Source organism: Micropterus salmoides, unplaced genomic scaffold (assembly GCF_014851395.1).
Source record: "Micropterus salmoides isolate LMB-PRFRI ecotype aquatic unplaced genomic scaffold, ASM1485139v1 Ms_hic_scaffold_21, whole genome shotgun sequence".
Taxonomy (NCBI): domain Eukaryota; kingdom Metazoa; phylum Chordata; class Actinopteri; order Centrarchiformes; family Centrarchidae; genus Micropterus; species Micropterus salmoides.
The window spans coordinates 13,694,030-13,711,169 of record NW_024041262.1 but is presented as its reverse complement, the minus strand read 5'-3'; the positions used below and the strand labels follow the sequence as shown (position 1 = coordinate 13,711,169).

At 37.5% G+C, this 17,140-nt stretch overlaps 1 protein-coding gene across 3 annotated transcripts; it reads left to right on the top strand.

The window, feature by feature from the left end:
* Positions 1-6,079: 6,079 nt before the first annotated feature.
* Positions 6,080-16,439, top strand: LOC119916274 (mucin-13-like). 3 transcript variants are annotated; one of them, XM_038736235.1, is made up of 13 exons: positions 6,080-6,228; positions 7,268-7,318; positions 7,457-7,804; positions 7,919-8,041; positions 8,493-8,602; positions 8,991-9,049; positions 9,184-9,350; positions 10,030-10,158; positions 10,261-10,303; positions 10,466-10,503; positions 11,401-11,488; positions 15,052-15,310; positions 15,391-16,439. In XM_038736235.1, the coding sequence occupies exons 1-13, from the start codon at positions 6,174-6,176 to the stop codon at positions 15,547-15,549; spliced, it is 1,629 nt and encodes a 542-aa protein (XP_038592163.1). In that variant the 5' UTR covers positions 6,080-6,173; the 3' UTR covers positions 15,550-16,439. The 3 variants fall into 3 exon arrangements, with proteins under 3 accessions (XP_038592163.1, XP_038592162.1, XP_038592161.1); XM_038736234.1 differs by having other exon boundaries at positions 7,268-7,717; positions 7,766-7,804; XM_038736233.1 differs by having other exon boundaries at positions 7,268-7,804.
* Positions 16,440-17,140: the final 701 nt, after the last annotated feature.

Genomic DNA, 17,140 nt, shown 5'->3' with positions numbered 1-17,140 from the left:
GGATTTTTGTCTCAGAAACACTGAAAATCACTGATTCCACAACACTTCAGAAATAGCATTTTGACAAATGACTTAATCCCATTTGGTCTGCTGTATTAGAGACAAATGTTTGAACTGTTGGGCAATACTAGTTGATTTTAACTAACCAGGACTGGGCATGTTATTGAAAAACAGTTCCATCTTTGTCCCAGCCAAAATGGCAGCTGCACATTGGACATGAAACAAGAGGCAGACTATAAGGTGATTAAAAATGAAGTGAATACAAAACACAAGAACAATACGATCATTTAAGATAAATGATGTGCTGTAGATTAAAATAGTTTTTTTTAAAAGACTTCACATTGGTGAATGTACCTCGTTTTTGTTTTTCAACCAGAGTGACGAACCAAAGTCATGGACGTTTTTTGCGTTACCGCCGAACAAGAACAAGACGTCAATCTCCAAGGTAATTCTGCTTTTACTGGTTATTTTTTGCATAACCGTGTTGAGACACTTTTACCACTTCATGTCTCTGTTTCGTTACTTTCGCGCGTCCTTTTTCTCGCGCTCATGTACTTTTTCAGGCTGAAACAACAGAACCGGTTCGTTGTATGTACAATATTCCCAGCATCCTTTCACATTCGTGTTTTATCACCATGCACAATTCATATAGTAGCTTACAGAGCTAGCCTTTTTTGTCTGTGCGTCATTATTCAAAAGGAACTGAATACTGACCATAGACTGTATATAAAAAGGTACTGACATGGGCCTATGCCATGATGCAAATGCCGCTGTGACTTAGCGCAGCGGCATTGGTTTTGTTCCCCTTCTTCTGTTTCCCCAAGATAACGCTGATAAAAATCGCCAACAGAAGTGTAACCAACCCTGCCAACACTGAGCATTAAAGCTTCCGTTTTTTGTCTTGGTAGGGTAAGATGTCCAGGAAGAAGTGTGTGTTGAGGGAGGGTTACTGTTGTACATGAACGGCAAGTTGCCCATCAGCATCTTCAAAGAACCCACAGGTCACTAGTGTGTTTGACCAGTGTGGGGAGAAGGAGCAGTTTAACAATACAAGTTGTATTTATTGTTACATACAGTCATTATATTTCATTATAAGTTGTAACACAACAATTACATTATATATTTACAGTATATGTGTAACATTAAGTTGCTATTTCTTAGGCTAACAGCAGGCTAATTCTACAATTCTACAAATAATATAATATCAACTGTGAGTATACTTTTAAATGGCCTGATTTCAGGAGAAAACCCTGCTCTGTTTATTTGTACTGTGAGAATAAAGGGTGGTGTTTCATCCAGATTCAGATGAGGTTGTGGAAACACCATAAAATGCAGTTCCAAAATTAGGATGGTTTTATACTCTCTTTATGTAGTTGAAGCTTGTGTTGAGTATGATGGCCACTAGCATATTCTTATTGATAAGGCTGCTATTTATAGTGACATTGAATCAGGTACATCAGGTGTAGATGTTTTGAATGTTTTGATGTCTTATAATTCTGTAATTTGTTCTTTGTTTTCATTTTAAATTGCTTTGTTTGTCTTATGTGAAACCTTGTTATTTATCTTGGCCAGGACACGAAAAAAGAGATTTTTAAAATCTCAATGAGTCTTTTAGTCCTGATTAAATAAAGGTTTAAACATTAAAGGCGGAAGACTCTGGATAACACTGACTTGCATTCTTGCAGTGGATGCACTTTGCTCCTACTGTGAGGGAATCCATGTTACAGTATATGTCATGTGATCCTTTCAGGGCTAATAAGCTTTTAGGTGAAGGTGAATCATCTTGTCATTTAGACATGAGGCCCTGCTGCCAGAAGATGGAGATGTCACGTTGACCTTATAATACCAGTTCCTTGAAATGTTTTGCATGTTGTGCAAGTGGCCTCCTTAGCAGGCGCTGGGTTGTCAAAGCTGAGAGTAACGTCAACAAGATGATTTTTCATCAGACTGCTGCTCTGTTCGCATGGCCATTGGCTCTTGATCTTTTTGATGTAATAGACCAGCAGCTTCAACAATTTTGTACTGTTTGAATACACATTTCAGTAGCCTCAACTTAACTGAAAAGTTTCTGCTATGTCATGTTTCTACTCCACCACATCTCAGAGGCAAATATTGTGCTTAGTTAGTTAGTTATGTAATATTTCAACTTAATCATACAAAATAAAAGCAACAAAGAAATGAAGATGTAATATCATAGGTTAAAATAAGACTTTAGTGATCCCAGGGGTTACATTCACAGGCTAGGCCAGCAGATAAAGTATATGAAGTAGCTAACATTGGCAACATTATTATTGCATCCATAATTAAAATTGAATCATGCATTATTCTGAATTATAGGCCATTTTTCACAATGAGTACTTTATCTTTTGATACTTTAGAATATTTTGATGCCAGTACTTTTATACATATTTCAATGCAGGACTTTTACCTGTAACATAGTATTTCTACACTGTGGTGTTGCTGATAAGTTGGTTGGTTTTTCCTTTATGTGTTGCTCATTTTTACATATAATGGGTTTCGGATGCATGAAACATGGCTGTGCAGCATAATTGGTTTGGAAAAATATTCCGTTCCTTCTGCCTTTGCCCTGTTTGCTTTGTGTAGTCTCTTCTTTTTTTCTTCTTCTTCTTTTTATTAACCTGTCCTGCCCAGCAGCCTGGTATAGAGTATGATGAGCTGGATACCATATTGTGCCAGACAGATTTTGTAGTCTCTCCTTGAAGAAGCTTGGAGTTCAGAGCTTTGGGTCTTAAGGGAATTGACTGGCACTGCCATCTTTTGCTGAGATGTTATCAGTCTTACTCCCTCACTCTCATAAACATCATGTTCTAACTTTAACCAACGATGTTATTGCCAGGAAGGGCAGGTTGGGTGAGGTTAAGGATGGCCATAACTGTAAATGACTTTGGACTTGCAGTTGGCAAGAAGAGGACACAGGCAGTTATTGCTCTCTGCTCGCACCTCTGTTGACACTCCTCACAGCAACATGTTCATAAAAACCTGCGGGTGAAAAACAAATGTAGCTGGGGAACTCTGCAGATTTTTAATTTGCAGGAAACAATGCATTTACCTCCCTGAAAACAAACTTTATGGTGATCACATAATGTGAAACATTTGATAATATGTTGAACCGCAGTTTAAAAGTTAAATATTAACTTTCGAGAACTTTTCTTATGATTTGATTGCTGAGGTGCTGAGCGAGCGGTCAGTAGTTTGGCAGATGCACATAGTGTGTAATTGAAATTATTCACATAAATTCTTGGTAACATTGAGCCTTCTTGAACAACAGGTCTTTTTCACAGCAGACATTTTGACTTGTCACAATAGAAAAAGCACAGGTGTTACGAATAACAATAACAATTGCACTAAGTCATGACAATGAGTGTCAACATGAACAATACCAGGACCCTGAAACTGAAGCAAATTCAGTCATTGTTTCTTTTTTAATTTACACTTGTGCTACTGTGACATGTAAAAGAGATCTTTGCATATTTATCCCCCCTATAGCACCTCATTGTGTCTATTTTATAGAACCTTTTCACAAAGAAATACTTATTTTAACACCAGAAACACCAAAATAGTCATCCGTTCTGTCATTGTGTTACTTACTTTGAGAACCAGTCCATAAAGGCCTAATCAGTTCTTGACAATTCAAATTATGTACTCACACTTTTAAGTTCTAATCTATTCACATATGTAATTCAAGATTTTTACAATAAAAAAATAACAATTGTGTGTTTCTCAACTTATCATAATTGAAATGTTAGGCCTAATTTTACTCTTGTGATCGCAAACACAACAGCAAGAACTTGTTGTCAAGTTAATGTATTAAGAGACTTAATCCGTTAGAGAATGAGAGTATGTCCCAGTGTTCTGAAGACATTTGTTAATTTACAAACAAAAACATGTTTTCAGTGGTCAGAAATGCCAGCATAGTGTAGCCTAAAACAAAGAAAATATATTCATATTATTGTTGGTATTGATATTTTGTATTAATGTGTAAGGCCCAAATTGATTGAACAGTTGTGTTTCTATGGATCTATTTAAAGAAATCGGTGCTTGAACTACTTCAACTTACCTGTGTTTATCTTTAGGCAGTTTCGAGCCATTTTTCCACTGACGCCCATGATGATGCTGAAGTGGCGTAACAGTTTAGCTATGTGGGATTTCAGATATGCTACTGGGTCAAAGTCAACGTGGAGATAATAAAGTTTTATGGATTGCGGTGATGGGAATATAGCTCAGTTCTTTTTAAACTGTTTTAAGATTTTAGGACATTTCTTCAGGCTTACATTCCTGAGGTGATGTTTTAAAACACACATATGTATATTCCAGATGCTCCAAATTCATGTTACAGTCCTTTCAACCTCTTATTTCTTTGTCTGTTTAAGGGTTTACACCAAGATCTTATTATCTTACATCTTATGACGTCTGTGAATCAAAGGTCACGTCATCCTTCGTCCAACCCCATTTTTTCGGCCACGTAGTTTCCGATAACACCAAGTGTTGAATCACTTTCTCAAGGGACATTTTTAGACCGTAATTGCATCGGGGTTCATGGACACAACGTCTTCTGTGGTGTTGTGTGGACACCCTCTTGTTTTTATTGGGCCTGTGAAATCATGGTTGATGAAGTCTCAGGGTTGAATTACAACTGGTGGATCTGCCATAAAGTCACATAATGACTGACAAGGGATGTAATCATTGTCTCTGCTGTTAGTTATGGCCTCTATAAATAACCTCTGAGACTGAGGTGTACATAAGAAATTGTGCTCTTTTTTTCTTCTCTAGAAAGGCAAACAGTTGAACATTTTTTTCATTAATGACAACCAACAGTGTTGCAGCATTTCTGTTTTTACATGTTTTCAGTTATGGAGATTTAAGTTCAGCCAGGGAATATGTATATTAGGTAACATCTCATGGTGTTAGTGTGATGTGTTTGATATTGCACAATTGCAACAACAACCTCTTTCAGTAAACTCTGCTGATGACACTGCTTTACAGCTTCCTCCTTATTTTAAGACCTGGTATATTTCAACATAGTCTTGACTTGAGCTGACGTTTGTTCTTGATGTGGTTGCACCCAGGCACATTGGAAATGCAGTACACAAGCTGCCTACACCATTATTTTTCCTCATTAACTCCATAGTGCTAGAGGTCATTGCTTCCTTTTGCGTTTCTCCTCAACTGTGGCTTTAGACCCACTCCCACTGTGCTTTATGAACTGTTCTACAGAGGTTGTTACTCGATTGGTGTACATGTGACTGCTGTCTATAGGAAGTTTGGGTTTATTACATTAAGAATAAACATGTCTATATAAATCTTTGGTGAGAAGGCGGGAGGGATGTGAACAGGCGGAAATATTGTGTTAATACATTTGGTTCAACAATAGCTAAAAGAGGAGTTATGAGATTTAGAATAAGCTAAAACATTGAACAACATTAACTATATTAAATAACAATCATTTTAGTGTTGAAAACTGTGTGACTTCTGACCTGTCCTAGGCTCCAGCCAATGAATTGTATCAGGTTTGACTCATCAGGTTGGCCTCCAACAAAACAGTGTCTCTTTGTTGGCTTTTATAAAAAGCAGTGAGAATGTTATTTTACCAGTGTGGAATAGTCTTGATTCAGTAAGAGGTTGTAGTGGGCAGCTTCCAGGTGTGAATGTGATCAGGGCGTTCAAGCAAAAGAGAGGCTTCCTGTCAGTGAAACTTAATAAATAATAGTTAAAATCCTCACTGCTCTTCCCAAAGACCATTTGTCAAACAAACAGCATAGCCATCTTTTCTTTTCTTTGGATTTTCTCTGTATGAAATTTGTATGTGGTTATGTTGAAGCCTGACATCCCTGTTTTAGACTGGACTGGCCTTCATATAATATAACTCTTAGATAGGTGACATACTTTCTAGACATTAACCCAAAAAATACAATGACAGAGACAGATCTATGCCATGGAAGACTGATAAAAGACCCTAAAGTCTCCTTTTCTGGGAGGGAAATGCACTTTAGCACACAGTGCCGCCCTCGGAGGAGTGGCTAATGATTAAAACTGCAGTGAAGGACACCTTAGCCCTCACATCCAAGGTTTCAGGGCACTAAAGCTTCGTCCTGCTCAAAGCCCTCTCTGGCTTTCTTTCTTGTGGTGACGTTTTGTTGTTAACTTATTTTCCAATGGCTCGAGAATTCAAACTCCTCTCTGTCCTTTGGCTGGTTGCAGCCTGTTTTGGTAAGTCGCCTGATTATTCATATTAACTTTAAATCGTAAAAAAAATATATATATGTATGTATATATCCTTATAAATTATCACAAGTTTGATTATCAGGTAAACTTTATAATTGAGGGAAAATTCTTTTCTTTTGAATTCATTCTTAGTAACTGGAATTAGTTAGTTCCCAATTAATTAGTTCCCAATGTATTTTTCTGCTCCAGAACAAACCTAGGCATCATTGTCCTCTATTTTTTTCTTCACCTGCCGATAATCAACCGTTTAAAATGAAGGCACAGACCTAACAACCTTTTTTTCATCCCGTCATTGGATTGGTGTGCGCAACAGTTAAATGTGAATATTTAACTACTGTGTCGATTCAGACAATCTGATCTTACCTTGTGACCCAGTTGTTACCCTGCCTTCCTTTGGAAGTCTATTCTAATCAAGGAAGTGTCTTTGTTCCCCTTAGACCATCCAGTCTGGTTAATGCTTACATGAATGTTTGAAGCCTAAATGAGGTTTGAGTGAGTTTCATTCGGCAGGTAAAAGACCTGTTGTTTTTAGTTTTGGGGACTAATCAGTGAAAGGCTTTATTTGGCCCTTGTTGTGTATCAAATTTGTATACCCTAAAAGAAAATACATATAACAACACTTATTGTTGATGAGAGTCGACTCTAATAAATTGCTTCTTAATTTGACACTGAACTGAGACTCCTCTCTGAGAATCTTAATGTCTTCTAAATCCCTGTTCATACCACAGTGCAGATTTGTCTAGGATATTGTTTTTAGGCAGAACAATATGGGAATATTTTACTAATATTTTACTAATTCACTGCCTCAACCTCAGTGTATGTGACATCAGCTGACGTCACCATTTCATATTAATGCTGCTACGTTGCCACTTATCTAAGGATTACAATTTATAACATTTACATTTATAACAATTCCTTGTTGTCTAACTTGTTGACATTCTAACTTTGGCTGTAACCTAACACTTCAGCTGCAATCAGCAGGTTATAATTTACTAACTGCAGCATTGTGCTGGTTTATCTACAGCCATCTCAGGTGATGCAGTCAACAAAGTTTCTGCTACATCTGCACCATTAGGTCAGAGTACTACATCTATAGCTACGACAATAACAACAGCTGCTCCAAACACTACATCTGCACCATCAGGTCAGAGTACTACATCTATAGCTACAACAATAACAACAGCTGCTCCAAACACTACATCTGCACCATCAGGTCAGAGTACTACATCTATAGCTACGACAATAACAACAGCTGCTCCAAACACTACATCTGCACCATCAGGTCAGAGTACTACATCTATAGCTACAACAATAACAACAGCTGCTCCAAACACTACATCTGCACCATCAGGTCAGAGTACTACATCTATAGCTACGACAACAAAAGCAACTCCAGCCACTACATCTGCACCATCAGGTCAGAATACTACATCTATAGCTGCTTCAACAACAACAGCAGGACAGACTACAACATCTACTGATGCTACAGCAACAGCAGGTCCAAGCACCACAACCGCAGCTGCTACAACAACAACAACAGTTCTTCCAACCACAAAGCCAGGTAATTCCTCACAAAACTCTGTTTCCAAGTTGTCAATGTTATAAGCTGCCATCTTTATACTGTAAATGCTGACATTGACATGCGTGTGTGTGTGTTTTCCCCTTTGACTTAAAGACCCTTGTGCAGTCAACCCATGTGGTGATGGGAGCACCTGTGAGCCCCGTGCCAATCAAACATTTGCATGCTTGTGTCTGGCTGGTGATTTCTACAATGAACTGAGCAAACGTTGTGAGATTTGTAAGTACCACCACTGTGAGGGTGTTATTTCTTGTCATTTCTAGGATCCATGACTGTAGTAGATGTAATTAATATGTAATTTGTAAAAACAAAACAAAAAACAACAACTGAAGAACAACTAGTTGGGGTTTTCTTGGGGGTATATCCGGGACTAGATTTAGTACAGGAACAGTTACTTCCTGAAGTCCTGTCATACCGTGAGGTTGCCCGGCAAGCAGGGGAGATTTCAGGATAGATGTTTGCCTTTGTTTCAACCTTGCTAAGCTAACTGGCTGTTGGCTGTAGCCTTATATTTATTAGACAGATATGAGAGTGGGATTTATCTTCTTATCGCTTGGCAAGAAAACATATTGGCAAATGGCATATTAAACAATTGAACTTTTGTTTTAAATAAAGTAATAAATAAATTGTTGCGATTCAACTTTGTAATGATGATATTTTCTTGTTTTAGCCAAAGTTTTCCCTGGACAACTAGTTCTGCAAAATTTAACATACAATAAAAATATGACTGACAAGACCTCACCAACATTTCAAGAGGCCTCGCAAACAATTATTGCCCAGGTAAGCAATCACATCTCTCCTCTGTAGGTGGCTTTTTAAAAACAAATTTAAAGGCTGGGCTTGGAATAAAGGCAGGTAATGCACAACCATTGCTAGTTTGTCTTTAATGACCCTCATCTACTTTGCTAGGAGGAGTGATACAGTATTTACTCATGATTTGCACACATTTCATTTTCCAGTAGATCTTCAAACCAACAGCTAAATTTGGCTGTTCAAATGATACATTAGTCTTCCTTTTTTGTGTCCTTTGGCATCTGATGCATGTGCTAATGATCGTATTATGTTGTTAAGCAAAATAATCCCAGGAGTAAAATTGATCTAAAAGGTCGGTGCATTTCCAATTAGATGATGGCCTGAACAAAATGATTTTTTGTTTTCCAAAACACAGCTGTCAGATGTTTTCAGGACACATTCTGGTTACTCTGGATCTACAGTGCTGGAACTACAGTAAGTTGCTGGGTGACAAAGTTTACCATCTGACTGTCCATCCGTCTGGAACCACACTGCTGCATACTTACAGCATATTGCACTTGATAATTGCAGAATATAATCATCTATAAGTGCCATTTGTGTCTGTATAGGCCCATAAAAAGAAGCAAAGCATGGTCAAGGTCAGAGAATGGGGTCGATGCATCTGTAGAGATCATCTTCAAACCAAATGCTAACATCACATCAGAGGCTGTTAAGAAAATGTTTGAAAATGCCACCATGTGTTCGGACTGCCCACTGAAAGGTGCAACTTTCAATGGTAAGTGTGTTACACCTATCTAGTAGTGTGTCGGATTTTTATATTTTTATAGTGTGATGGTGAGATTTGTCTTAATAATATGTAAACAAGACAGATGTGTTTCCAGGTATAACATTTTTGTTCTTAGATGTCACTACTCGGGCTGTGATATGTTTAATTTTAAAAGCTACACTCACCTTCGGGCTTTGTGGCCCAAGGATCACTTCAATTACTGTGATAAAAAAAGAAAGATTTATTATCATATATGATAAGCAGATTGGCATCAAAATGTTCGCTGTCTTTCTGTCAGAAAGTGTGGTTCAGTGTGCCTGCTGGTGCATTAACCAACAACAACACAGTGATGTTTTTTTTCTGTGAGCCCTAAGCTGTGTAGTCAGAGCCACTGCTACACCTGCTACACAACAAAGTTTTAGAAACTTTGTTTTAAAATACTGCCAAAGTCCTGGTGTTAAAATCTGATTACACATTTATTTCTAGGCTTTGTGTCATTACACATAGTTATCTTTGTACCGTGTACAGAAGGAATAATAATGACTTAATGATGATGGTATTTCTCAACTGCTATCAGCATTTCAGTCCACAGTTCATATCAAGTAGTTTTGAGCACATTTTGCATCACTGTACTTATCTGAGCTAGGTGTACTGAAACTTCTTCTTCTTTTGTTTCCTTCATTTAAAGAGGGAAAGCTGTGTGATAAGAATGCCTGTGATGTGAAAACTACAAACTGTGATTCAAAAGATGGATCTTTTAAGTGTTCCTGTAAGGAAGACTACATTAAGACGGACTTCAGTAGCAGAATTTGCGTTGGTAAGATCATTTAGTGAGTGGGAGAGTGTGTGTGTGTGTTTGTGTGTTATGTGATAACCTTTCTTTAACTAAAATCTGCCTCAACCTTTTCTTCTTTTGCAGCTTGTCCCAGTGGCCAAAAAGCCGAAGGTTCCATTTGTGTCAAGTAAGTACTTAAATGGCATAGCATGTTCTGATAATCAACAACATTTCATGTGAATCATTGTGAGTAGGGAAAAACGTAGAGCCTCTGTATATATGACCTGTGTTTGTAGAGAGCTTGGGTATAAATAAAACTATAAAATGAACTATTCTTCTTGTTTTTCAGTTGCCAATTTGGTTATTCTGGCTTGAACTGCAGTGAATGTGAGTATAGAATATTACAAAGGATTAATACAACAAGTCACTATTTGACAATAATTATACACAACTGTTGAGAACGCACATTTTAAAAAATCAATTTTGATTCTTTATGAGGGAAGGAAAGTAACTTACGCTACCGATTCATACAAATGTAACCATCTCCTCCAATGCTTTAACATTATCTCCCCAAATCAGGTTCATATTCAATTCATGTACATTTCAACACATTAGACAGAACATTTATATTCCTTTAATATCAGTGTATGAGAGGTAAAATATTGTTTAACATACTGTTTGGCTTTTCAGTTTGATGAAGTTAAGCTAGGGACTCCTGGGCTGCAGAGGGAGTCTGCAAAACTTCTTTTACTACAGGATGTCTGTCGGTATATAATTATATTTATACTGTTTGTTTTTTAACAGACCTTGGACCATGATTTCCATGCTGAAATAGCTTTGCGCACAACAATTACAATGAAACATTGACAATGAAATTCTTAGTTCTTGGGGTCTCTCAAATGTTGAAAAAAAAGTAAGCAAAAAAATAAAGAAAGAATCTAAGACAGAAAATAGGGCAGAAGTTAAAAAATAGGATATATATATATATACACCTGAATAGAGGGAAAGGAATCTGTTTGTCTTCTGTTTTGAAATACTGACTCAATTTACATCACTTGAGGCAATTTATTTCATGCTGGCACAAAAGGCTTTAAAACATACATACAACATTACAACATATCACATGAGACCAACAGACGTTGATGTATACAATCTGTGGAGTTCATTACTATTACTTTGATTTGCCTTTATTGGGAAAAATTTTATATGTTTTGTATCATTGGAAAGTTGTTATTAAAGTTATTTCAATAGTGTAGTCTTAATCCTGTCATTGTGTTTTGTTAGCGTGGCAGCTGGTGCTGGTAATCGTTGGCTCTGTGCTCGGGGGGCTGCTGCTCATCACACTCATTCTTCTGCCTGTGGTGGCAAGCATGTGAGTTTCTCATCCATTCATTCACCAACTTTCAATCATTCATTATTGCCTCTGCCATGTATTTTCCATTTTTCTCTCACTCTACATATTAACCTTAATGTAACCCGGCAATTATAAACCTTTTTTATTATGCATGGTGATTTTAATTTGCCATCTTATTTTACTAACACAAACACATTTCTAAAATACTTCAGAGAAAATTCTATTTGCAAAGGAATTAAAGATTATAATACAGTAATACAAATAAGAAAAATAATAATAATAATAATAATAATAATCTTTATTTGTAGAGCACTTTTCAAAAACCAGTTACAAAGTGCTTTAACAAGTGTAAAGACAATAATACCCAAGAGACAATAATACAAAAACAATACAAGATAAAAGCATGAAAACATTGAAAAGACTAAAATACACGTTTAAGATAAATATAAAATTAGTAAAATACAATAAAAGGGATAAAATAAAGTCAAATAAGATCGGGAAAGGCTCTCCTATAAAAGTATGTTTTAAGAACGGACTTAAAAGAGTTCACTGACTCAGCCGACCTGATTTACTCGGGCAGGCTGTTCCAGAGCCTCGGGGCCCTGACAGCAAACGCTCTGTCCCCTTTAGTTTTCAGTCGAGACTCTGGAACAGACAACAGACCTCTGCCCGAGGATCTCAAGGTACGTGCTGGTGCGTATGGGACTAAAAGGTCAGAAATATAACAAGGCGAGAGGCCATGAAGAGCTTTAAAAGTGATCAATAGAATTTTAAAGTCAATTCTAAAACATACTGGGAGCCAGTGTAATGAAGCTAAAATAGAGGTAATGTGGTCATATTTCTTTGTTCTGGTTAAAAGCTTGGCAGCTGAGTTCTGGACAGTCTGGAGTCAATCAATAGATTTTTGGGTTAAACAAGTGAAAAGGCTGTTGAAATAATCCAGGCGTGATGAGATGAAGGCATGTAAAGTGGTCTTGGTGTCCTTAAAAGTTAACATAGATCGAATTTGAGCTATTTTTCTAAGTTGATAAAAACATATTTGAACAAGCTTTGTGGTGTGCTGCTCAAAATTTAAATTACTATCAAACCAAACACCAAGGTTCTTTGCCACAGGCTTAATGTGATTTACTAGGGAACCAGCAGATGGCAGTATTTGTTTTGCCATCTGCTGGGACCCGATGACCAGGATTTCTGTTTTGTCTGAGTTCAGCTGGAGGAAATTATTTGACATCCATTTTTTAACTTCACAAAGGCAGTTAAGTGAACTCAGCATTCCAGGATCTGTGGATCTGATGGGCAAGTATATTTGTGTGTCATCAGCATAAATATGAAAAGAAATGCCATGTTTATGGATAATATGTCCAAGGGGAAGCAGATACAAGGAAAACAAAATGGGTCCTAAGACCGACCCCTGAGGCACACCATATTTGACTGGACAGAACGAAGAGACATAGTTGTTTACAGACACGCAAAACTTCCTATTTGACAGGTAGGATGAAAACCATTCTAGGGCAGTACCAGAGATCCCCACCCAGTGCCTCAGTCTGTCTGACATGATGTTGTTATCAATGGTGTCAAAAGCATCGCTATGGTCCAGGAGTACCAGGATCGAGCACATACCTTCATCAGCAGACATTAAAAGGTCATTGGTGACTTTAAGCAGAGCCTCGTCTCAGTCTCAGTGCTGTGGTACTTCCTGAAACCAGATTGAAACTTTTCAAATATTTTGTTATTTTCCAGTACAGTGAGCAGCTGTTTGGACACAATTCTTTCTAGAATCTTTGCAATAAAAGGCAGTTTTGAAATTGGTCTAAAATTTTTGTGGGAGGGACGGATCTAAACCAGGTTTCTTTAAAAGTGGGTTCACGCAAGCTGTTTTAAAATAATCAGGGACACAACCAGTAGATAGGGAGCTGTTGAAAACAGAGATCAAATGGGGCCCAACAGAATCTATTACTTTCAGTAAAGACTTTGTAGGTATTACATCAAGTGGACTGGAGGACTCTCATTTGTGATACTGTTTGTAAAAGCTCAGACAAGTCGATGGAATAAAACTGGTTAAAACTCTCTTGTTGCTGGTGAGGAACCTCTGAGTAAGAGGCCGTGGGGGTAATAGAGGCTCTGATTGACACCACCTTATTGGTAAAATAAGATAAAAACAATTCACAGTCATCATTACTTCCAGCTGAGGCACAAGGAGGGGTTGGGTTTACCAGCTGATCCACAGTCTTAAACAGAAACCTGGGATTGTGTTTATGTGTAGTAATGAGTTCAGAAAAATAGTGTGTTCTCGCATCCTTAACCATGTTATTGTAGTTAATTAATAAATCCTTCAGACTGAGGTAATGGACTTGGAGACTGGATTTTTTCCATCTGCGCTCTGCTTTCCTGCATTCCCTTTTTAGGCTGCGAATGCTGTCATTTATCCAGGGTTGCTTACTAGCTTTAGACGTAGGCCTAACCTTTAGAGGAGCAGTAATATTTAGTGACGACAAGCAGATATGATTGAAGTGATCGACCAGATTGTTGGTGTTGGAATCAGACAGGTGTTGGCTTTGGCTCTGAAGGAATGCGCAAAACTTTGAAACACTTTGTTCATTAAAGATGCGAGAACACACGGAGCTTGGTGAGGCGGCATGAGTAACAGGCGAATCACAGCTAAAAACAATACATCTGTGGTCAGATATGGTCATGTCCACCAATTTCACAGAGGAAATGCTGACACCCAGGGTAAAAACCAAGTCCAGTGTATGACCACGGTTATGTGTTTGCCCTTTGACATGTTGTTTGAAGTTAAAAGAAGTGGCCATATTTAAAAAGTCAGTTGCATTAACATTGTTGGGGTCATCAACATGAATATTAAAATCGCCACAAAGAACAACTCTGTCATAATTTAAAACCAGAGAAGATAAAAATTCAGGAAGTTCTGATTAAAATCTTCCAGGCGGTTTTAGGGGGCGATAAATTATAACAAATATGATAGGTTGCAGCCCTCCAAGTTTAGAGTGAGAACTTCAAAGGAGTTAAATTCATCACAGCGTACTTGATGACATTTTAAATTTTTCCTATACACGCTCACTATCCCACCACCACAACAACTGACCCTCGGTTGACTAAAACAATCATATTGAGGCGGACACAGTTCAGCTAGCTGGCTATAGTCATTCATTTGCAACCATGATTCAGTTAAAAACATAAAATCTAGATTTGCAGACAAGATAAAATCATTTAAGATAAAAGTCTTACTTGAAAGTGATCTCACATTGAAGAGAGCTATTTTAAATGAGTTTGTTCTAAGTGCTGGAGTTGGTGCAGTTGTCCTAATCCTTAAGAGATTACTATTATTTCTGTGTGGGATGTGCACATTTCTGGTCTATGCGTGATGATGACAGGAATAGAAGTCTGCGGAACGGCGCTGGGAGCAGACGGCTTTACATGCCAGCAGGTGGAGACAGTTGTTTGTGGCAGTGAGCCAGAGATCTGTTCAGTGAGCGGTTGTGTGTCCAGGTGTGCTGCATGAATGATTAGTCATTCATGTAAGTCATGTGTGGACAGTAATATATGCATTTATCTTTTTTTAGGTGCTCAAAGAAGAGCTCTAAGAAGAACAAAAATGCAGACATTGGGAAGTCTTATGTCAGCAACTCTCCTGCCAAGGCCCCGTTGGTTAACCGCGGCTACGACAATAACCAGGCAGCCTCACTTAATGGGTCAGCCTATGCTAGTGCTGGGGTGCCTAGAATCCCACGGGCCACAACCACCAGCTGGGACAGCAAGACCAACCTGGAGATGACTCCGAGCAACAGCCGACAAAACCTGGTCCCTGCGGGGAGAAACTCGGTGAGTATTCCTCTGTTTGATGTAAATGTACATGCTTGGTTTTTCAATACACTCATAAAGAAATTCCCTTTTCATTGTAGAGGCTTTATGAAGAAACAGATGACGTGAACCCATATGCTCAGGCTCGAACCCAGAGCAGCCTCTACGGTCAGAATCGACCTCAGATCAACCCGTATGCTTCGAGTCAAGGCCATACCAACCCTTACTACATGCATGGCAATGGAAGACAGTTTGATTAATGAGGAACCATGAAGGTTCATCCTACAATGACATTTTCCCAGATCAAAAACATGTTTAAGTTTCATTGGAAACACCTTAGAAATCTTTTTTTCCTCTATTTTTACACCCAAATATATGTACACTGTTAATATCACATGATGGTAAAAGTTAAACAGAAGCACAGTGGTTACATAGGTCTTGTCAAATTGCTGAAGAAATGTGCATTAATGAATATTACTCTAACGTATGGCAGTTATGTCTTTTCACCACACTGACAGAGTGAACTCTATTCCGACAAATTATAAGCTGTCATGAATCATTCCTGTCTTTGAATGAATCATCATCTTTGTAAAGTTTTATTGTCAGTGGATTCTCAATAATTTTATTGTCTATCAATTAAAATATGAACTTTATATTTAACAGAAATATTTAACAGAAATTGATACTCAGATCAGGCTGAGACCCAGAAATGAGGAGCAGCCTTGTATCATTCTCTTGTCTCACTCATCGATGAATTACAAATAATCCATTTGTACATTAAATGTTTTAGGTTTATGATGATGAGTCACAGGCTTATGTTTAAGTTGGAGTTTTTCCTCCAAATCAGGGCATGTTGGTCTCTATATATTTCAGGATAATTTGTGTAAAATGTTTACTACAGTGAAATTGTTAGATGTTCTGTTTTGTATAAGTGAGAGAATATTTTGTTTATTTTTAACCCCTTTCATATCTGATTGATACCAAGCTGTTATTCAACATGAATAAAACAACAGCATTTAAAAGTATATGACCTCTTATTGTATTGTATCAGTTTTCATTTGTCACATATAATATAATATTTAATAAATTGTAACCTTAAATGTTTAAATACATTAAACCCTATTTCAAAATAAAGGACTTTCCACTACTACTTCTACAAAATTTTCATGGATTTTTTTTACGGGGGAAAATAATAACTGAGAATTCAGGTCAGTTTGCTGGTTCAATTTTATCATTTAGTTATATATGTTGCACTGTATGTGTCGGTGATTGCAGTGTGCTGTCTACCCAACCATAGTGTATGTTTTGGGACAACCACTGGAGGGGGCCAAAGTTTTACTAACACAAGTGCATTTACAATGGTTCAGGTGTCTAAACCATGTGTGTCTCCATAACATGCAAGAACACAGAAACAGTGACTACAAGGCATGCATAGCAAGTGTATCAGTCAGAAAAACACATGATTTATAGCTTACAGTGACTGAGAAGGCATTAATGTAAGGGACCGACAATCTGTGTTGTGGTAAAGTAAACATCTGATTAGTCACTATTCTGCTGAGGAGGACGCGACTGTCACTCATGCATCGTTTGCCACTAGTACATATTCCAGAAGAACAGTGACCTTCTTGTTTTTACCACAGAGCAATATTCCTTTGTGCTATAAAGATTTGCTGTGACAAGGTAAAATGTTACAGTAAGCATTGTAAAATACAATAAAGAAGCCAGTAAAAGCTACCAGTAATCATTAACTGCAAACATGATAATATTTTAATAATGCGGCAGTGATTTGAAATCATACCAAACACAGTCAATTATTATTTTAATTATTTTGCTCAAACAAGGTAGAAATCC

Bases quoted from the DNA above. Each gene is read 5' to 3' on its own strand.
- LOC119916274 (XM_038736233.1), top strand. From the start codon at position 6,174: ATGGCTCGAGAATTCAAACTCCTCTCTGTCCTTTGGCTGGTTGCAGCC. The intron at 10,159-10,260 runs GTAAGATCATTT...CTTCTTTTGCAG, and splicing joins CAGTAGCAGAATTTGCGTTG to CTTGTCCCAGTGGCCAAAAA. The intron at 10,504-11,400 runs GTGAGTATAGAA...GTGTTTTGTTAG, and splicing joins TGGCTTGAACTGCAGTGAAT to CGTGGCAGCTGGTGCTGGTA.